General features: G+C 55.8%; 3 protein-coding genes across 3 annotated transcripts; 1 reads left to right on the top strand and 2 right to left on the bottom strand.

Moving 5' to 3' along the window:
• Nucleotides 1–1,039: 1,039 nt before the first annotated feature.
• On the bottom strand, nt 1,040–3,191 carry TMEM147 (transmembrane protein 147). The gene is made up of 7 exons (XM_079906278.1): nt 2,798–3,191; nt 2,648–2,717; nt 2,095–2,154; nt 1,873–2,009; nt 1,651–1,735; nt 1,439–1,560; nt 1,040–1,356 (listed from the first exon to the last, which is right to left on the bottom strand). Exons 1-7 carry the CDS (start codon nt 2,872–2,874, stop codon nt 1,233–1,235), a joined length of 675 nt encoding a protein of 224 aa, XP_079762404.1. The 5' UTR covers nt 2,875–3,191; the 3' UTR covers nt 1,040–1,232.
• A 25-nt stretch (nt 3,192–3,216) lies between these two features.
• On the bottom strand, nt 3,217–13,039 carry GAPDHS (glyceraldehyde-3-phosphate dehydrogenase, spermatogenic). The gene is given in 13 exon segments (XM_079906633.1): nt 3,217–3,456; nt 3,513–3,610; nt 4,670–4,832; nt 4,993–5,144; nt 5,434–5,457; nt 5,461–5,515; nt 5,922–6,040; nt 6,121–6,191; nt 6,194–6,213; nt 9,054–9,160; nt 9,338–9,434; nt 10,174–10,291; nt 12,856–13,039. Coding segments are annotated over 13 exon segments (1,200 nt in total). The 5' UTR covers nt 12,923–13,039; the 3' UTR covers nt 3,217–3,347.
• A 4,501-nt stretch (nt 13,040–17,540) lies between these two features.
• SBSN (suprabasin) lies at nt 17,541–21,093 on the top strand (the record flags this gene model as incomplete). Its single annotated transcript, XM_079906632.1, has 4 exons — nt 17,541–18,359; nt 19,786–19,851; nt 19,960–20,004; nt 20,880–21,093. 4 exons carry the CDS (start codon nt 17,541–17,543, stop codon nt 20,901–20,903), a joined length of 954 nt encoding a protein of 317 aa, XP_079762758.1. The 3' UTR covers nt 20,904–21,093.
• Nucleotides 21,094–21,543: the final 450 nt, after the last annotated feature.

The following is a 21,543-nucleotide window of genomic DNA, read 5'->3' as shown; positions in this document are numbered from 1 at the left end:
CGATGAGGAGGAGGTGGGGCTAGATGGTGGTTGCCCCACCTTAGGGTAAATGCTCCCTCTGAAAACACCAAGACTCACAGCAGAGCTGAACAGAGCTGTGCTTGGTGCCTTCCTAGGCCCAGGGTCAAATAACATTATCACAGGACCTGGACAGCCTCGTGGAGGGAGGGAGGGGGCACCTGCCCTATCCCATGCCCTGGGGGATCCCACTGGGAACACCAGGACTGGGGAGCACCTTCCCAGGTGGGCAGGACTTGCATCCAGGTGCAGCTTAAGCATGACATTCAAAGCCCTGCTTCTAATCCATCCGCCTCAGGGATGGGGAGAGAAAGGGGCAGGAAGCTGGCCCTACTAGACCAGGGAAGGGCTGGGATGAGAAGGGTGGCATTCAGGACAACATGCAAATTGGTGGGCTCAACAGCTCTACTACTGGGCTGCAGCTGTCTCTGTACTCCACCCTAAGAAGACTCAGGCCAGGATTTAATCTGAGGATCTCAGGATCACAAAATAGGCCCTCAAGGGCAAAACCAACAGTCAAGTCACTGGACTGTTCCTGCACAAGGAGGAGCCCCAGATGGCTGTAAGCAGGGAAGGGTGAGCTAGTAAGACTGAGGTTTCAGAGATCCCCTTGGCTGCCATATAAAAGGTGGATGGGGGGAATTTCCTGGCGGCGGTCCAGTGGTTAGGACTCCACACTCCCATTGCCGAGGGCCTGGGTTCGATCCCTGGTCAGGGAACTAAAATCCCACAAGCTGCGTGGTGTGCCCAAAAAAAAAAAAAAAAAAAAAAAAAGTGGATGGGGTTTGGTTTGGGGGCTGGGAACCTAGGAGGTGACCAGCCGGGGAAGGGCCATGTGGGAGAGGGCCAGGTTAAGGCTGTGAGGAGAAGCCCCCAAGAACCATCTCTTGGATTCTAGCTCCCCTCTATCACCTGTTCCCTGAGGGCCCTGGTCTCTGCCACTGCTTAAAGACTGTCTGCTTCAAGCCCTCAGTCAACTTGCGGAAAACAGGAAGCAAAGGAACTGGTCCAGGAACACAGGACAGATGAGTGCTGGCTTGTCTCCCAGCTTGTCTACCTGCTCCAAAACAAGGGCCTCTGGGACCCAGGAGAGCACACTGTTGGTAGATAGTTCCAGACAGAGAGACAGAGGCAGAAACAACTTTCCAAATACTGTTTACTTCACTGAAACCTGGAGACAGGGAAAAGGTACGTGAAAGTCTGGGCCACCAAGCCTAGGAGTGCACGTTGACAACAGCGACATACAGGGCCAGGGTGCTGAGGGCCAGCAGCCCCGTCACCACTGCTCGGGCCAGAAGTGCCGTCCAGCTGCCCAGGGAACACAGGTGGACGAAGGTCCTGTGGGGAAACATCGCAATGAAGAAGGGAGAAGAGATAATCCAACCCATTTGGGCCCATCCTCGAGCCCCACCCAGCTCACTCCATGACGAAGGCCTTGTAGACGCTAAGGAACATCAGCAGGAGGACTGCTGGCCGGAAAGTGTGGTACAGGTCGTAGCGTGTTATCATCCACACCTGGGCAGATGCGACGATGTAATGGACCTGGAGGGAAGCGGGAAGTCAGGGCCAGGCCTCAGGAGGAGCAGAGTCACCAGCAAAAAGGCGCGTGTGTGGGAAAGCAGGACTGCGTACCAGACTGATGTTGGAGTCAATGCTCATCTGGATGTACTTCCAGTCAAACTCAATGCCCCGAGCTCCAACCCAGAGAGGGATGCAGCTGAAGAAGGCAAAGGGAAGGATTCTCCAGTACCCAGACACCCTCAGCACCCAGAATCTGAGCCCCCACCCTCCGGCACCCCCCTGGAACCCAGGTGTCCCTTCTCAGGAATCTGGGCTCCAGGCTGCTGCACACACCGGGACATAATGAGCTCGGCGGTGGCCCAGCCCAGGGCAGCAACCATGATCTTGTATTCCCCCTTGCCGGCATTCCGGGACATGACAAGGTTTAGGCCTATCAGGTCTGCCACATCCACGCTGGCCTTCATGAACTCCTGTGGGTCAGGTTGAGGCTTGAGTAAGCACAGGTGCCAGGGGGCCCCACTCCTGCAATCCCTCCCCCTCCCTTGCCCCACTCACCCCAATGAAGTCATAGATGCCGCCTTCCCAGGTGGGAAAGAAAGTGGCCAGGAACAGCATCTGAGACCAGAAAACAGAGAGGTCACCTCAAGGTGAGGGAGACCAACCACGTGGGTTTGGTGGGAAGTTAGTGTGTTATGTGGAGGGCAGTACATGGGGTTCTGGGGGCCCATGAGGAGAGGGACCACCAGATGGAGGCAAGAAGGCAGGAGCAGGGGAGGTTGAGGGCAGGGGCTTGGAAGTCTGGGTTCTGTGGTGATCACAAGGGATCAGGGTCAGGTCTGAAGGTGCTGGGGCTGGTTACCCACCAGGGCAGTGGTAGCAGTGCCGGTGGGACCTTGGGGGTTAGTTAGAGGCTCTTAGCAGTATCCAAACCCTTCTTAGTCATACAATTGAATGTTCTCAATGTTACTAAAAGTGCTATACAAAAGTTGCTTGCGGACCTCTCCTCGGGCTCCAGCCCATCCAAGCCCGGCTCCTCCCCGGGAGGTCTGGGCGGGGTGGGCGGGGTGGAGGGGGCGAAGCCCTCGCGCGGCACAGCCGGCGCCCTTACCTTGCACAGCTGCACGAAGAGGTAGGTGACCCCGGCCTGGACGCACTTCCAGAAGGCGTTGTACTCGGACCTGCGGGAGCGGGCGGTGAGGGGTCGGCCCGGCCTGCGCCCCCCTGCCCCGCGGCCGCCCCGCAGCTGCCCCGCACTCACAGGCCGCTGCACTTGTAGGTGATGAAGTAGGGGAAGTAGGCCAGGGCGAAGCAGTTCCCGAAGTGGAACAGCGTCATGGCGCCTGCCGCCCGGCTCGCCGGAGCGCACCTCTCTGCCTCGGCTGCCTGGCGCCCGAGCCCGGGCCTGGCGCCCACCGGCCTCTGCCGCGGCGCGCGCGGCCTTCTGGGAGCCGGAGTCCGCGGCGCGGTGCGCTAACGTCACCAGGCTCCGCCGCGGTGCCCGGGCGACACGCGGGAGGCCGAGCCGGTGCCTGCGCGATCCCGACCCCGCGGGAGCCGCTCTCGGGGTCAGGGCGCGGGGCCTACCGAGCGCGTGCGGGGTGGGCCTGGATCCCGGACCCGACCCCGCTGTGACCGGCGCAGAGACACGGGGCGCAGCTGTGAGCCCTCAGGGTTTTTATTTCACCGTTGGCCCAGCGGCGCGGGCCCCTCGCGCGGGACGCCCTCTTTCTCCCGGGGGGTCGAGGGCGGGGACGGGAGAGACGGGTACCGGCCGGGAGCACTGGGAAACTGAGGCGGGCCAGCCTGCTTCACTTGTCTCGGCTGAACATGTAGCGGAGGAGGTCCACCACTCGGTGACTGTAGCCATATTCGTTGTCGTACCCGGGGAGGGAGGGATGGAGGGGATTCAGGGGATCCCTCCCGACCACCCCCAGCCTCCCTTCACGTTCTCTGACCCCTTTCTTCCCCCTTACCAGGAAATGAGCTTCACGAAGTTGTCGTTGAGCGTGATGCCACCCTTAGCATCAAAGATAGACAAATGAGTATCGCCAACAAAGTCCGTGGACACGACCCGGCCATCAGTATTTCAAAGATAAGCGTGGGTCGTAGAGCAGGGACCTCCAGGAGCTCAGGCTCGTGGGCACACTGTCATCCATTCATCTACAGTATCTGATGGAGCCGCCCTCTGTCCAGCTGCGGGGGACAGGGTATGAGGAAGACAAATGGGGGCTATTCAGGTAGGGGACTGGCCAAAGGATACAGACTGAAAACAGCCTCTGATGCTGCACCAACAGACATCTCTTCCGGGGAAAAATGCACGTGGAATGTGGCAGCGAGAGGCCCTCCCTGCGGGGAGGCAGTGAGTCTGGCTCTGGACGATTAGGAGGATCTGGTCAACTCCAGCCCTCAGCAGGGTCTCAGGTGGAAAGAACTGCAGCACAAAGGCCCTGGGGGTTTGGCCCTAGCATGGTGGAAGGCCACAGGAAGGTTTTCAGCTCTGGGGGTGATGTGATCTGATTTCTTTAAGAGATCCTGGCAGCTGTGTGAGGGTGGACCTTCAGGAGCTAAAGCAGGGAGACAGCACCAAGGTGGACGGACAGAACTGGCAGTACTGGGAGCAAAGAGATGTGATACCCATTCCTCACAGGGAAGGCATCTGGCTGTGGCCGGCCCCGAGCAAGTGTTGAGAAATGGGAGCCCTTGTCTTGTTCGCTAAGCATATATCGAGCACCTGCTATGTGCCAGGCCCTGGGAAGATGGCTGGAGCTATGGAAGTGAAAAACGAGGCCCAAAGTCTCTGCTGTCTTGGAGTGTACATGCTAGCAAGGCCCACAGTGACTGTGAAATGACACTTCAGGTAAGGAAAAGGGCCACAAAAAGAACATCTCTCTGAGATGAGAGGTTGAAGTAGCGACTTGGAGAAGGTGAGGACAGACTATGTGGCCACCTGAGGGAAAAGCTTTCCAGACCAAAGGGGCAGCAAGTGCAAAGACTCTGAGGTAGGGGAGAGCTGACCTTCCCAGCCCTGCAGTTCCTATCTTGCTATGCTGCAAAAAGCTCCTTGGCAAGTGGAAAATCACGTTCCCTTCCCAGAGGGCTCTTCCCAGGGTCCCTTCTGCTCAGCCCCTACCTCATCCTCAGTGTAGGCAAGGATGCCGGCCGTGGGCCCCTTGGCTTCTGCTTTTATGGCCTCCTCGATGCCTGAGGACGGGGTAGGCTGGGCCAGGCGGCAGGTCAGGTCCACAGCAGACACGACTGGGGTTGGCACTCGGAACGCCATTCCAGTCAGCTTCCTGGAGAATCCCACATCGGGGGCGGGAGTCAGAACCCAGGGACTTCATCATTTCCCCCTTGTCTCTGCTTTCTGCTCAGGAGACACCTCCAGGATTGGGGGCTAGTCCAGTCCTCCTGGGTTGCACCCCCCACCCTTGTTGCAGCTTCATGCCCTCATACCCTTGGAGGTCTTGGATGACTTTGCCCACAGCCTTGGCAGCCCCTGTGGGGGCCGGGATGATGTTCTGGTGGGCACCCCGTCCGTCTCGCCAGGCCTTCTCCGATGGCCCGTCCACTGTCTTCTGGGTGGCAGTGTAGGAATGGACTGTGGTCTTGGGGAAGAAGAGGGCTGAGGTGAGGCCTTTTTGCCCCCAAGCTCCCACACCGCTTTTTCCCAGGCCCAGGGTGGTGACCCAGGGGTGGAGGCTGGCAGGGCCTCCACCACCGTCACAGGAGGGGCACATGCAGGCAGGGTCCAGAGTTTAAAAGGCTTCACCACTGGTGGGCTTCTCGTCCCCAAGCCAGTCTCTCCCTGTTAACCCCACACGCTAAGCAAGTATGGGAGGAAGAGGTACAGTTTCCCAGCCGTGCCTCCTGCCCCAGCCCCTCTCCGCACCTCACCATCAGCCCTCCCACAATCCCAAATCACTCATGGATGACCTTGGCGAGGGGGGCCAGGCAGTTGGTGGTGCAGGATGCATTGCTGAAATGGCCTGGGTGTGCAAGGCACTGTGAGGTGAGTCGCAGAGCCACCCTTCCACCCTTACCTCCTTTCAGGGTTTGCACCCAGGCTTGGTTTTGTGAAAAGTCAGGCTGGGGATGAGGGAGCATTGGGGATGCCGTCAGACCGAACGAGGCACCAGAGGTGCAGCTGGGGGAAGCTCCCCAAGCACGTTCTCCAGAAGTCGTGCAGTTCTAACAGATGGTTTTAGGGTAACATTAACAAGATGGCTGTTAAGACTTTGGGGAGGAGAAGTGCATTGATGTGAAAAGAGCACCAGGGGCCGAGTGGGAGTGGGAGTGGGAGTGGGGAGGGTGAGTCGGATTCCTCCCCACCGCAGGCTGGCTTGTCCTCCAGGCACACACTTCAGAATGTTGCTGCCCATTGCCTGACAATTTTCACGGAGCCGGGGTTATAGTCCTTTTCGTTCACCCCCATGACAAACATGGGTGCCTCTGGAGAGGGCGCGCAGATGACCACACGCAGGGCACCTGCCTCAATGTGGGCCTAGGGAAGGCTCACAGGTGTCATGAGGTGCTTCAAGTGCCACACCCCCTGGGCGGCCCTGGGCACCTGTCCCGACTTACTGTAGTTTCCTCTAAGGACAGGTGCACGCCTGTGGCCTCCACCACCACAAAGGGGCTCCCGACAGACTTCCGGGGATTTCTTTGGGCTGCTTGCTGTGGAGGGGCGGTAGCACCGTGAGTCAGTCTCTCGCCTTCATAGTCCGTGGCCTTCACCATTTGAAAGGCTGACCAGACACCTTCCTGCCTGGCCGTCTGTTCCCCTCACCGCACACACCCCTAGCTGCCCCAGATGGGTCCGACCCTGCTGGCCTTTCCTCTCATCGCTAACCCCCCGAGTGGGCCACTTTTCTTGACTGTACCTGCTATGCCTGGGTACAAGCCGCCACCTCCCCAACTCAGGCCGCAAGCCCCGCCTGGGGGACCACCTAGACTACTCCCAGCCAGGTCAGGCCCTTACTACATATGCTGCCCAGGATGTAGACCCCAGGAGGGTGAGGCCTGCCCTACTGCTTCTGGCTTCAGCCCTGGCAGCTTCATCACAGCCCTCCTAGCCCTTCTTCTCTTGACTCCTCAGCTCCTGCAACAGGGATCCTGCTGCCAGAGGCCAGGCAAGTCCCTGAAAACACACAGCACATCCAGAGAGCAGCTCCCAGGGGTCTGAAGCCTTGAGGCGGCCCTGGGGCTAGCAGCGGCTAGTGGTTTATATTGGAAAGGTAAAGGAGATTTTCTGTTTCTTGTTTTATCAACATACATTTTCCACTTGATATCAAACATTCATGTGTGAAATATATTAAACATCTACTATTGCCGTTTTCTACTTGGCTTTAGCAAGCAAATAATACGTGGGTAAACTCTATACGAATCTTTTCCCTCAGCTTTTATCACAACTGCAGTATTTGCTTTTGTGATTGTTAGTGTCTGTCTCATCTTCTAGAGCACTCCATGGCAGCAAGGCTGGGTCTGCTCCCTCCAGAGGGGTTCAGTCAATGTTTGTGTGTGGTTTCTTTTTATTAGCCATTCTACACATGTTTACTGAACACCTGCCATGTGCCTATGTGCTGAGTGCTTTACCTGTATTGAACTCCTTTAACCCTGATGACCTGAGGTAAGTACTGTTATTACTGGCATTCTTCAGAAGAGCCAGGACAGAACTGAAAAGAGTAGGGGCAGAGCTGCCTGGGAGCACAGGCAGGCTGGCCCTAGGGATGAATGAATGAGCAGCTTCCTCTCTTCTCCCTGGGCCACCACACATGGTTCTTCATGCTCCCTGGTCAAATGTCAGGTCACACTGCATCATCTGACCCAAGTAGCTCTTCTCTGATGCCCCCCTCATTTCCTGCCTTCCAAGCTGGGGGAAGGGCACTTCAACAAATTCCTTTGTAGCAGTTGTTGAGCGGGCATGGGGCAGAGACTCGGTGCCCCTGGAGACCCCAGCCCCTTCCCCTAGGCTGTCATGGGCCCTGCCCTCCTGCCCAGGGGCTTCTTTTGAGGATTCTGTTCATTCTTCAAGGAAGTACTGAGTCTGCCCCGGGCCAGGGCCTGCGCCTGCGGGTGCCAGAGCAGCAGGGGTGCCACAGGCTGACAGGGCCCTCCTTGCCAGGAGGCTGCGTGAGCCCTTCCTGGTGCTCCTCACACGCCTCTGGCCGTGCTCCCTGCTGTGGCTGTGGTGGATATGCTGAGGAAACAGGCTTGGGGAAGTTCATTGCCTTGCCCAGGGTCACCCAAGTGGAAAGGGTGGAGCGGGGCAAAGTACACACACAAGCAACGCAGCTCGTGCTGACGGCCTGGAGGATATCCGAGGATATCCGCAGTGGCGCAATGGAGAGCAGTGGGGAAGGGGGAAGACGCGCTGCAGTCGCCAGGGAAGGTGGCACCTGAGCGGGGCACACAGTGAGGGGGCGGCTGTGTGGGGACGGGGCAGCGCTGGGAAAATACCCCAGGTGGCAGCAACGATGGCGCCCAGGCTGAGGAAGGAAAGGACCCAGTGTGTCTGAGTAATGACTGCTCTGCTGGAATTTGGAATTGTTTTTGCTGTCATGATTTCAAATTTGGGTCAAGCAGCTTCTCCCATTCTCACTGACTCTCCAGTCCCCACCTCCACCCACCCCTGACCACCTGACCACAAATAAACAGTGGGGCTGAGAGTGGACCTGCTGGGAGGAGTGCTGGGAAGGCTGCAGATCTTGCCTGGGGCTGGAGAGAGCTCACGAGTGTGCGTGTGCAAGCGTGTGTAAAATTGGAAATTGGAGGCAGCCACAGGGCCGGCAGTGGCTGATAATTTACATTAGAAAGATAAAGTAGGTTTACTGTTTCCCATTTTTATTTTTTTTGGTATTTTGAAAATGTATTTGAAGCTTATTAAACATCCAGTGTTATTGCTTTTGACTTACAGATTCTAAACATATCTTTCAGTGAAGGAGTATTTGTATCAGTGAGAGCTATGTGAAGTGGGTTTTAAGAAGAGCTGCTGGTGCAGGGTCCCGGGAGGTTGGTGGCCAGTGTCGCTGAGGTGACAAGGGAAGGCTGGGGAGCAGGGCATATAGTTGGTGGGAGGCCCCATCAGCAGCTGGGATTTTATTTGTGGGGTGATGGGAAGCCACTGGAGGGTTTAAGTGGGGGCGTAATCAGGTCCAGTTGATGTTTTGAAAAGGTCTCTGTGGCTCCTATGTAGGAACTGAGTGGGAGCAGTTGGCTAGATGGTGATGCCATTTCCTGGGCAGGGAGATGAATAGATTTGAGGGTTGAAGGATAATCAAGAGTTGAGTTTTAGACAGGTTGAGCGGATATGCCTGAGAGAAAACACGCACATGTGCGTTAAATAAAAAAGTATTTTGAGTACAGTGGGCCCCCTCTCCAAACCAGTACCCAGAGGCGTGTGCACACACAATTTGGGGGGTTATGAACCCCATGTGAGAGTCTGGAATCCCCTTCTAGTCACCTCTACATCCCCTGCATTAGTATATTGCAGGCTTGCATAAGACAGCCGCCCTTACCGCTGGAAGACGCTGATCTCATTGTTACCGACGGCCAGCCGTCCATTCCTGTATTCCACGCTCCCCTTGTATTGGCCGTGGGTGGAGTCATACTTAAACATGTACACCTGCAGGAGACAGAATGGCTCCTAGTCTTGGGCTGGACGGGGAGCGAGCATTGCCAGGGAGTCCCCACTTCAGTGACGGTTCCACATGGCAGCTGAGCGCCTTCCACAGAGCTCCCCTGAACCCCTTCCCCACCCTGGTCCCACTCTCCCCGGTCCTGCCCTTTGTCTGCTGCTCATCATGTATTCTGGGTCGATGAACGGATCGTTCACTGCTACCACCTTAACACCCTTCTCCATGCAGGCACGCCGCACCAGGCGACCAGTGCGTCCAAATCTGTCCAGGAACGAAAGCTGAGGGGGTTGCCTCAGAATCCTCAACCAGCACGCAGAGGAGGGGACGAGGGGGAAGGGGGTGACAGAGGAGAGTCCCACTCAAGGGGACTGGGTGGGGAAGAAGGCAGCCGTCCCTGTGTGGGCCAGTGTCTTGCCCAGATGACCTCACCAGCCTGTTCACTGCTTTCTGTGCTTCCTCTGACCATCTGTCCTCTACCCCTATTCCCAACCTTGTAGCTGGGTGGATCTTGTAGAACTTCGGGTCAGATTATATCTCTTGACCTGAAAACCTCCACCACTCTCTAACAGTAAAGCCAGGTCCAGACTCCTTACCACGGTCCACCAGGCCCCTGCCAGCTTTCCGCTGCCCTCCCTCTTCTCCCTTGCTTGTGCCACACCAGCCATGCTGAAATCCTGCCCGTCCTTATTACACTGAGCTGCCACCTACGCCCCACAGCCATTGCTTGCTGCACAGTTGTCAATCAGGCCTTACTCCAGTGTCACCTCCCAGAGGCCTTCCCTGAGTTCCCCGGCCTAACACTGCCCTCTTCAGTCTTACTGTACTTCCCACCGGAATGTGAGCTCTCTGAAGGTGGAGCCCTGTTTACCTTATCCCTGTGTTTTTCCAGGATGGGCAGAATGAAAGCATTGCTGAGACATGAAGAAATGCTCCAGTTAGTAACTGAGGAGAGGCCGGGCCCTAAAGCTTCAGGAATGGCTCAAGGGCCGGGGCGACTCACCCATTGATGCCAACAGTCAGCTCCCGAACCACAGAAACCTTCTTAGGTGCAGGAGGTGGAGGTGGTGGGACTTGCTCTTTGATTGGCTGGGGCTCCGGAGGGGGTGGTGCTCTGGTCACTGTTGGGAGTGGGGGAGGGGCAGTGAGCCGCACCATCACTGCGACAGAATGAGCCATCTTTGCCACCCAGAACCTGCTGCTGGCTCCTGGCCCTGAGTGGCCAACCATATAGCCCAGTGTTTCCTAAACCGACCTGATCAACAGAATGAGCAGGGGGTGGGCTTGTTTTAAAATATCCATGCCAGGGCCTCTTCCCTGGAGATTCTAACTCAGTGGGTATATATTTTTAACAATTGCTTGGGGGTGATAGTCTCTGTGCCTCAGTTTCCTCCTCTGTAAAATGGAGATGATAATAGTACTTCTCTCAGAGGGTCACTGTGAGGATTAAATGAGTGATACATGTAGTGCTTATGATAGAGTCTAGGAAACATTCCATGTACGTTAATATTTCAAAGATCATTTCCCAAACTTGCCTGATAATTGATCTAGTCCAGTGGTCCCCAAACTGTTCTGGTAAGAATCACCGGGAGGCTGATTCCTAGGGAAATCTGACTCTAGGTAGGATCCTGTTTCCAACAAGGTGATGCTTACCCTCAGAGAAGTTTAGGAAACACAGGTCTCTTGTAACATATGAAACAAATGGAAACCCATGTCAGCTTCTGCCTCTCCGGACACACAGATCTACACCCATGCTGCACTGGGAGCACCTGTGCTTGAAGCTATGCCACCTGAGCTACAGGTGAGGGCTTCAGGTAGGGAGGAGAAGCGTGGAGACAGCAGTCAGGGGCCTAGCTGGTAGAGAAAGCCGGGGGTCAGGCCTTGATGTCAGCTCTGGCTCAGCCACCTGCCAGCTGAGTTGTTTTGAGCAAGTTAATGAAACTCTGGCCTGTTTCTTGATGTCACATCTGACCCTCCACCTGGGGGCTACTGTAAGGACTCAGTGAGATCTCAAGGCCCAGGAGGTGCTGATTTTAATAGAGGGGAGAAAGTCTGACATGAAGTGTATTCGTGAGGAAAGGGAGAGGGAAGGGATTGGAGAGAGCCTGGAGGATGAAGGTAGGAGTTGCGCTTGGCACCAGAATCAAAGGCATCTTGGAGGGGGTGGGGTTAGGAGCTGGGGGTCAGCCGACCTGTCTCCCTGGTCTCTCCAGGCTGCCACAGGCCTTGTGGCGTGAGGCTGGGCTGTGCGTGTTTCCAGTAGCACTACAAGTTCATAAAGGTATTAGTCAGTGTTTACTGGTGGTTATTGGTGACCTTAAGAATGTTTGTATCCCTGGGGGTTCTGTTTCTGCTCTCATGAAAAGGGGAGATTTGTCCATATGGGTGAAGAGTGGGGATCTGAGCCCACTCAGTGACCTTTCAAAAGAAAACCCAGGTGGTCCTTCTCTCACAACTTCCCCCAGCCTTCCCTTCTCCCTTTGCTCCAGGGTGGGGTACATGGGCTGGAGGAGAGCTGCTGCGCTGGGAAGGAAGAGCCCGGAGGAGCTTCAGTGATGAAGCATCAGCCGGTAGGTGAAACACTGGATCGGGTGTGCTCTCTACCAATTACAACATCGCTCCCATTTCCCGGGTGCCGCCAAGGGCTAGGTGCGGTGCTGAGCTCTCCACATGCATCAGTTCACTGAGTCCTGTGAGGTATGTGCTATATACCCACTTTACAGTGGGGAAACCGAGGCCCGAGATCACTGAGCGAGTGATAAGCAGGGAGAGTTTTCAAGGCCCACAGCTGTTAACCTGCCTGCTGCTGCGTCTAGCAGGGTCTCCAGGACCCTGGAGCCCCGCCCAAACCCCGCCCCGCGTCGGCCGCGCCCACCCCTGCATTGCTGAGGCCGCCGACTGCCTCGCCCGAGGCCAGGCAGGAGGCCGGGAGCGAATGGGGTGGCCCTCCGGAAGGCCTGGATTCGTCTGGCTGGAGCGTGGAGCGTGTGCGCGCACCTCTGGCCGGGGGAGGTAGGGCGAGCAGGGACTCCGAGTCCCAACTCCACTATTCCCGTGCTGAGACCCAGAAACGTGCTTTGTGTCCTCTTACATCTGGTGGCCGCTCTGTAAAATGGGGACACTAAACACTGAACTCAAAGGTGGTTGTGAGGCTTCACAGAGCGCACACCTGTAAAGTGCTCGGCACCTGGCGGGCTCAAGTGTCCTCGCTTTGTGCGATCCAGGGAGGACAAAGTCCACCGATCCCCAAGCGGCTCTTTCGCAGCAGCGTCAATTTTATGTGAAACCTCGCTCGCCCAGGTACTTCAACAACCAGCGGCTGTCCTAGAGGTGTCCCCTCGTAAACCCGGCTCCGGCCTCCCTCCTGGCCCCTGTTTCTACCCTTCCACCGCGCTATTGGTGCAAAACCCAACCTGGGGGCGGGAGTCTTCGTCCCCTCCACCATCGCCGTAGAAACCACTTTGCCGGCAAACCCGGTGGTGAGGAGGGTGGGGCTGGAGGGAGCAGGGGCAGCGGCTCCGGATGGAAGAGCCCCGGCAGGCAAGGCCACCCCCCGCATCTCCTGCCCGGCTCCCGGTGGACACTACTGGTGCGCCGCCCGCCGTCAGGTACTCAGACCCGGCTACAGGAGCTCCCCGACCGCCCTTTCCTCCCCTCCCCGGAGTCACTCCGCCGCCTCCCTCACCTGGGCAAGGCTGTCGCGGGAGCTGGACAACGGTGACATTGGTGAGGGTGACGTCGCGTTTCGACATGGCCTCCTAAGGTTTCATGGCCCAGCCAGCTGCCTCGGCACCCGTCGCGATGTTACTGCGAGACGGGGGCTCGGGGGCTGGAGGAGCTGGAGCGTCTTTCCGTGACGTCACAGTCCAGTGACGTCACAAGAGGAGGCGGCGCGAAGGCCCCCTCCCAGTTGAGACCTGTGGCCGTGTACCACCGTTCCAAGCCCACCCCTGGCGTCTAGAATGGAATCCAACATTTTACACTGGTCTTCAAAGCCCTTGCTCTGCTGTCTTCTTTCTTCTTTCTTCTCCTTGGGCACACCGGCTCCATGCCGGTCTGGACCCTCTTCTGGAATTACCCTAGCTATTTCTTTGTGCCTGGAAGTCCTACCCAGGTCTTCCCTTGGCTGCCTCTTGGTTTCCCTCAGGTGCCGCCCTTTGAGAGGCCCTCCTAACTCCACATCTAGAGTTCTCTCCTTTCTCAGTCGCTATCTGCCATCAACCCCACTCCCTCCGTCTGCCCGTCGTCCGGGAAGCCTTGTCTGACTTCCCATCCTGGGTTAAATATTGCAATGTGCATAACTGCTCTAGGGTTACACTCTTTACTTTCCACGCAGCATATGTCTCTCTAAAAATCATCCAGTTTATTCGTTAGCTTGCCAATTGTATTTGCCCACTAGAGAGTGCTTGTCTGCCTCCCTCACTATTTTTTTTTAGAAAATCAGTTTTTGTTTTTTAATTAATTATTTTAATTTATTCATTTTAATTTATTTTTGGCTGCATTGGGTCTTCGTTGCTGCGCATGGGCTTTCTCTAGTTGCATCGAGCGGGGGCTACTCATTCTGGTGGCTTGTTGCAGAGCACAGGCTCTAAGCACGTGGGCTTCAGTAGTTGTGGTGCACGGGCTCAGTTGCTCCGTGGCACGTGGGATCTTCCTGGACCAGGGCTCAAACCCATGTACCCTGCATTGGCAGGCAGATTCTTAACCACTGCACCACCAGGGAAGCCCATGCCTTCCTCACTTTTATACCTGTTGACTAGAAGAATGTTTGGCACTTGAAAGGTACTCCCTCAATAACTAGTACCAGAATGAATGAATAAATGTCACCTCCTGAGGTTTCTTCTTCTTTTTTTTTTTTTCGGTACGCGGGCCTCTCACTGTTGTGGCCTCTCCCGTTGCGGAGCACAGGCTCCGGACGCGCAGGCTCAGCGGCCATGGCTCACGGGCCCAGCCGCTCTGCGGCATGTGGGATCTTCCCGGACTGGGGCACAAACCCGTGTGCCCTGCATCGGCAGGCGGACTCTCAACCACTGCGCCACCAGGGAAGCCCCTGAGGTTTCTTCTGGTCTCCAATCTTAGAGCAACCCCCGAGTCCTATCCTCTCACAGCACTCTGTTCTCTTCCTTATGGTTTTTCATGTAGTTTTCCAGGATCAAGTTACTGACTTACTTGTTCATTGTCTCCCTGTTGGGCCCTCTTTTCTGTTTTGTTCACCACTGGTCCTCCAGCTCCTAGAACTGTGCCTGACACAAAACAGGCTTTCAGTAAACATTAGCGGAAGAACAAATAGACAGACGGCTCCCATCCCCCAAAGCATGGGAGGTGGGGGCTTGCTTGCGTATCTGTGACACACAGGCAGGCACCTTCCCCTGCAGGGCCAGTTGGCACACAGCTGTGACCAAGATTTAGGGGCTGTGGGATTTAGGCCAGGAAGGAGTCATCATTCCGGAGAGAGGTGTGGAAGCAAGAAGGGGCAGAATGACATAACCTCTTCTTTCGCCAGACCTCCATGAGAACTGAGTTTGCTAAGCACCTGCCATGGCACAGAGTAAGGGTGAAGCGCTCCTGCTTGGATGGCCCGGGAAAGGTGGAACTGAAAATGAATTGAGTGTACAGCGGGGGAGATTTCAATGAACCAAGACCGAAAAAAACAGAACAAAGGGGGACAAATTTAACATGTATAATCAAGATGGGGGAAAAGCGTACACAAATAAAACCCGGACTGAAAAGGGACCAATTTGGTACGGCTTTACAAGAATAGATATGAAAAGCTAGATGCAATTAAAATTGTCTTAGAAAATATGAGAGATCAAAACTGGTACAAAAAGAAATGGCAAATCTGAGTAGGCCAATAACAAGAGTTAAGATGTATCTTCCCAAAGGCTGATTCAGATCCCGATGATTTTATGGGCAAGATTTGCTGAAGCACGGGGAAGAAATATTTGCCGTTCTGCAGGACCTGCTGCAGAGCCGAAGCAGAGCTGGGAAGCCAAGTAGCAGCTCCTGTGCTGAGAGGCTGTGGGTAGGGCACGCGCTCTGAGGCCCTGTGGAGCGGCAAGCACACCGTGTATGAGCACATCGCATATTGCGTGCTTTGTGGGCGCTGCGGTAGCTCAGCTACTGAAACCTCCTCTATTCGCTCTAGGAAACAGCACAGCCACGTTACTAAAACCAGCAGAGAAAGGACAACTCCGGGCTAATCTCATGTACGGAGATAGATGCCAAAGTCCTGAATCAAATAGTGGCAAATGGGAATGAGGCACTGAGGAGAGGGACGGAGGCTGACAGAAGATGGTAGGGTGGGGCAGAGAGAGAGGTGGAAAAGAGACATGGAGTACGTTTCGAAGGAAAAATCCCACCTCTCAATCTCGGGGCGGATTAGAATTCTGAAGCTCACCCTTCCCTACCCAGCAATCTCCTGGCATGGGAAACTCCCTCATTCAGGTGCTGGACAAGGGCAGGAAAGTCACACCTAAGGTTGCCCAGAGATTTGACTTTGTCCCTGGACCGTGAAACTGGGAACAGATTTGGCGAGCTCAAGCTTGGAGAGGTGGCACAGTTAGTCACCCTCTGTAGACAGAACCTAGAGATGGCAGAAGCTTCTGGGTCTCTGGGTCTGGGAGGTGGTTCTGGGTGGAGCCAAGTGTCCAGGATCTAGGATGGAACCTTGGGTCCTCCAAGGGGAGTGGGCCTTGTCACCCTTGTTTGAGCAAAGTCTGAAAGCATGTGCAGCTTCTCGTCACACCTGGGCACCCACACATATAACTCTGCTGACCCCACTTGCTCACACCCTACACATTCCTTTGTGCCTGGCCTTTCCACCAGCGATCCCACCACCACCCCCTCTCCCAGGCTCTCCTCTTGGCACCCAAACCAAATATCTTTTACCCCTGCACCCAACTGTACCCACCCACTGGCCCCTATCCTTCTGGTCTCAGGCTCCCTCTGAACTAGCTCGACAGACCTACCAACGACAGACCTACCAACCACCCCCTGCCCTTCCCTCTGATGTCCCTCTCCACACCTAGGCCACACTCTCAGCTGTTTCACTCTCCAACCCTTGCCAATATGTCAACACTTGAGGCTTCAGCTGGGACTTAGGAGGCCTCAGGGGGAGGAGGGCAGGAGGGATGAGCTCCTGGCCCTCAGCCCAGCTTCTGGCTGACAGTCTTCTGCTGCCCTGGGTCTTCAGCCCCTCCCCACGACTGCCTCAACTGGCTTTTCAGGAGACACTGCGTCCTGCCCCTGCTCATGGCAGTCAGCCCCCTGCCCTTGCCCAAGGGCTGGGAGGTAGGACAAGAATGTGATCCTGGCTCCAAAACCTGCAACCCTCAACAAGGGACCTTGTGCTGCTCTGGGGCTACAGGCAACCTTCCCTCCAGCACCCTCTGAGACTCAGGCTCAGGCCTGGACTTTCTTCCCCTGGCATCTTCTAATCCATCCATTTGTTCAAATGTTTACTGAACCCCAGGCAATGTTCTTGAAGCTGGGGACGTGACAATGATCAATACAGAAAAAGGCCCTCTGGAAGTTTACTATCTGATAGGTGAGACAGACAATAAAATAATTTCAGATCGTGGTAGGAGCTATAAAAACTAAAGGATGATATTACAGAGTATAGCTGTGGGACGGCCAGGGAAGGGTCTTTTTGGGAAGGTGACATTTGAGCCAAGAAGAGAGTGAGGAGGAAACCACCTTGTGAAGATCTGACTTCTGCATTCCAGGCAGAGACAACAGCAAGTGCAAAGGCCATGAGGCAGGAATGAGCTTGGTGTGTTTGAGGACCAGGGAGAAGACCCGTGAGGCCGGAGCATAAGAAGTGTGGGCGTTGGGGGTCAACAAGAACAACAAACAACAAGAACAAGGTCTGATGATTCCCTCAACTCCCCGGGGTTGCTCCCCACCCCCTGACTGTGCCTCCCACCCTTCCAAAATCTTGCTGCTGGGGAAACTGGATCCTTAGGTCCCCGGAGAGGAGTGAAGATGCTGAAGAACCAGGCCTGGGTCCCAGGGATGGAGGGTGCCTGAAGGTGCAGTTGGGAGAAAGGAGGCCTGGACAGTGGGTGAGGAATAGAAAGGGGAAGTGATTGGAAGGGCAGACATCTGGGCTCCGGGGTGGAGGACCTGAGCTGGGCAAGGAGCAAAGATGCCATGTGAGTCTTCTCCATTTATGACTCACCTACTCTTCCTCCTCCTCTTCATTGCTCAACCCCAAATCTCCCTGGGAATTACCTCACTGACTGGAGATCAAGTCAGTGCCTCACAGGGTAATTGAGTCATGAGGGGTGGAGCAGAGGAAAGGAAGCAGAGGATAAATAGTAGCTTTGCCTCCCTGGCCCCTCTCTGCATCCTCCCCACTTCCCCAACAATATGCATCTTGCCAGTTTGCTCAGCTCCTGCTTCCTCTTGCTGCTGCTGGGACCTTCGCCTGGATGGGCGGCCGGTGCTGACCCCGTTAAGAAGGTCACTGAAGGGATCAGCAAAGGGCTGAGCAATACAGAGAGAGAGGTGGGCAAGGCCCTGGAAGGCATCAATAATGGAATCCCTCAAGCTGGAAGGGAGAAAGATTTTAGTGGACTCAACAGTGTGGGGAGCCAGGCCGGTAAGGAGCTGGACAAGGGCGTCCAGGGGCTCAACCACAACTTGGACAAGGTAACCCATGGAATCAACAGTGTCGCCGGACAAGCAGGAAAGGGAGCAGAGAAGTTTGTCCCTGGGGTCAACAGTGCTACTGGACAGGTTGAGAAGGAGGCAAACAAAGTGATTCAGGGGGTCCACGATGGGGTCAACCAGGCAGGAAATGAGGCAAGTAGGTTGGGCCAGGGGGTCCACCATGCTGGGAAAGAGGGAGAAAAAATAGTCCAGGGGGTCCATCATGGAGGTAATCATAATGGAGAGGAGGTGGGAAAGTTTGGTCAGGGGGTCAGCCACGCTGCAGGGCAGGCTGGGAAAGAGGGAGAAAAAATAGTCCAAGGGGGGCATCATGGAGTTAATCAGGCTGGAAAGGAGGTGGGAAAGTTTGGTCAGGGGGTCAGCCACGCTGCAGGGCAGGCTGGAAAGGAAGTGGAGAAACTTGGCCAAGGTGTCCCCCACGCTGCTGGTGAGGCCGGGAAGGAGGAGGACGGATTGCATCAGACGGTTCATGATGGGACCAACCAAGCCGGCAAGGAAGCCAACCAGCTGCTGAATGTAGGTGAACAGGGGTGGGGAAATGGGGAGAAGGGTGTTGGGGAGGGAGAGGTTAAACCCTTGGGACATTTGGGGCGCCCAGGTCCCTATCGTTTGGTGAAAGAAGCTTGGGCAGCTCTGTAACCGTGTCCTCCTTCTCCCTTACAAAGGAGCTGGTGGTCAGCTGGTCAGAAGGATTAAGCCATCTTATCTGCAAAGCCCTGTATCAGAGAATGGGAATGGGACCCAGCCCCACCTTCAGGGGCTGCCTCCTAGTTAAGGAGATCTAAAGGGAGGGACGTGAAGCCTCTCCTGGGGAACAGGAAGCAGTGACTGAGGCCAAGGTCTATCACGGTGCGAAGAGAATGAGTGTTGAGAAAAGCCAGAGCATCCGCTGGAGCTTGAGGAATAGCTTTGGGAGAAAAGCCCTGTTCTGTTTAATGTTCATAACAAGCCTGTGAGGTAGGCGGGCTGAGGACTCCCTGATTCTCAGGTAAGGAAACAGAGGCTCAGCGAGGCTTAAGGGATTTGCCAAGGTCATGTGGCTAGCACACAGCTCTGGAGAATCACAAGTCGGAGTTCCTTCTCTTCCTCCCCACCGCCCCACCAGAGGAGGCCTTCTGGAGGATGTCTGATCCCCACTTACATAGGGGGAATAGATACCGGAGCCCAGGAGAGGCAAGCAGAAGCACGCACAGCGTAACAGGCTCCAAGGAGGAACAGGAGAAGGCTGACTCCCGCCTGCCCCAGGTCCCCACTCCCCAGTCTCCACGAGGACTCTTTGGGACACCGTCTTGAGGACTGGCCCAGGCCTCAAAGCCCATAGCTACAGGGGCTACCAGCCACGGAACCAGAGAGGCGTGGGGTGGGGAGGAAGAAACTATGTAGAAAGTGTGCAGGGTGAAGGAGGGGCTCTGAGTTAGATGCCAGGATTCACCAAATAGGGACCGAGAGAGGGCTGTTTGTTTGGGGATTTGAGGCCGGCAGCAGCAGTGCAGCAGGGGAGACACTGCTGAGTGGGGAGAGGATTAAGGACAGGGATCCCCGAGTTAGGGATCAGGTTAGCGTGTGTGTAGAAGGGGGAGCTTTGAAGTCAGGGCTGGGGTTATACTATGGTCCTGGTATTTGCGTGGCTTCTCTGGGTTCCCTTTCCAGTTGGGCCCCTTCTCAGTGACTGAGAACATCTCATTAACTGAAAGAAAAGGGAATTGAGGGAAGACTAAGCAGTAGGGGCAGACGTTCTTCCTGGCTTCTCCTCCCATCTCTCACAGAATTCCCACAGCAACATGGGTTTCCTTTCTGGACAGTGAGGGGCAGGGGGTTAGCCTATGCCTTCTGCCCCAGCCCCGGTCGCCCTAGGGGAAGCTGGCCACTGGGGAAAAGGAACTTGGGAGACCCTTAGGGTCTGGGGGGGGGGGTGTAATGACAGCCTGGGCTTCATCCACAGGGCAGTCCTCAAGGCAGATTCACTCACCAGAACGGAGGGGCTGCAACCACAACCTTAACATCTGGAGTAAGTCTCGCGAGCACAGGGTGGGTGGGGGGCGGTGGCGTGGAGGCTCTCCTAGGAGGGCTGGTGCGACAGATGCTGGGGACTAACCTTCTTGTCCTTGAATTTCAGGCTTTGGTCAACAAGCCCTTCATTGACCTTTCAGTTCTGTGGAAGGTGAGTGCCCACGTGGTTTCTGCTTCCTACTTGGGACATGCTCTTACATCCTCTTCCCGTTGCCTGTTCACTGGCAATTGCACTGTGGACAGACACTCAGCCTCTGCAGACACCATCCAACCCATTTTCCAGCTCTGGTTTTCCTTTCCTCACTGCTCTTTGCCCTTCACATCCTGCTTTCATCTTTCGGGCGCTTTCCGTTCCCACTGAGGCACAAAAGTCCTGTGTACATCTCGGAGCCAGGAAGGGAGGGGCTGCTGAAACCCTCCCCTCTGTGTGCCTGTCCCCTCTCCGAGGCATCTCCCCTCAGACTCCCTCCCTGTTCTGTGCATCCCTCCGCTGCTCTGTCCCTGCTGCCTTGTAGCAACGTGCTGGGTGGCGGGAACCTGTAGCTCTGTCCTCTCCCTGGTTGACAGCAACCTACCTGCCCCGCCAGCCCAGGAGAAAGGTTCCTGTGGGATGCTGGTCCTCCCTCTGGGCCCAAAGGAAAGTCCTAGCTCTTCTCTTTGCATTTAGTACATTCAGATGCCTGAGCCTGGGGCAAAAGGGTGAGGGTGTGTAACAGCCCTAAGACTTGCCAGGAACCCAAAGGCACACCCTTGTTTGTTCCCGGGCTGTGGAGGTGGCAGGGGATCCTCTCAGGCAAAACACACAAGGCTTCTCTGTCCCTACAGAGGCCCCTGGCACCTCTGCCTGGGAGGACCGTCTCCCTATTCTTCCTGAATCTAGGTGCCGCCTTCCGTATGTTCTTCCCCAGAACATAAGCAATTCCGGAGCTAGAGTAGTCAGTCTCCCTCCCATCTCTCTAGGGTGCATGAGGGTAGAGTTCTTGTGACTGTGTGCCCTGCATCCACCCCCTCTCTCCTCTCTTCCAGAGCCTCACCAACATCATTCTCTAAACTGACGAACTGGCCTTGTTGAACAGACTGACATTCCTGTTGTCATATCAGCTGAAATGACCCGAAGGAACCGGGGGGAAGTAGGAGGATAGATTTCTGGAGTCCCTTAAGGGGCTGTACTGAGATTTGTGGATAATACAACACACTGTACTCTCATCCTGGTTCACTGTGCTCCCTCAGGAGGGATTCGTGGAGGGGAGGCTTGTCTTTTCTCCTCTTGCTTCTTCACCGGAGACGCTGGGGGGTCCGATGCACAGGATGGGTTGAGCTGGAGATTTCAGGCTGATCCGATGGAAGAGGGCCATCGCAGGGACGAGCCACGCCTCACTAGTGCAAAATTCATGCTCAGCACGGGGAGGAAATTCGTGCAGGGGAAGCCCCTCCAGGCCAGTAGCGGGGGCAGAAGCACCGGGAAAAAGTGGCAGGAACCTTGGTGAAGCCCAAGGGGGTAGCATCCTCATTCGGGAGTGTGGCACCAAAGGGATATCAATAGTCACTTGTGTGTATTGTGCAATCAGGGCATGCGAGGCTCCCTGCGCTTTACCTGCATGACCTCACCGAATCCTCCCAACCACCCAGTTAGGTAAGAGGTGCCGCTATTGCCCCACGTTATAGAAAATCCCATGGAGGCTCACGCAAG

This window comes from Stenella coeruleoalba (assembly GCF_951394435.1).
Source record: "Stenella coeruleoalba genome assembly, chromosome: 20".
NCBI lineage: Eukaryota > Metazoa > Chordata > Mammalia > Artiodactyla > Delphinidae > Stenella > Stenella coeruleoalba.
This window is presented reverse-complemented; position numbering and strand designations above follow the sequence as displayed.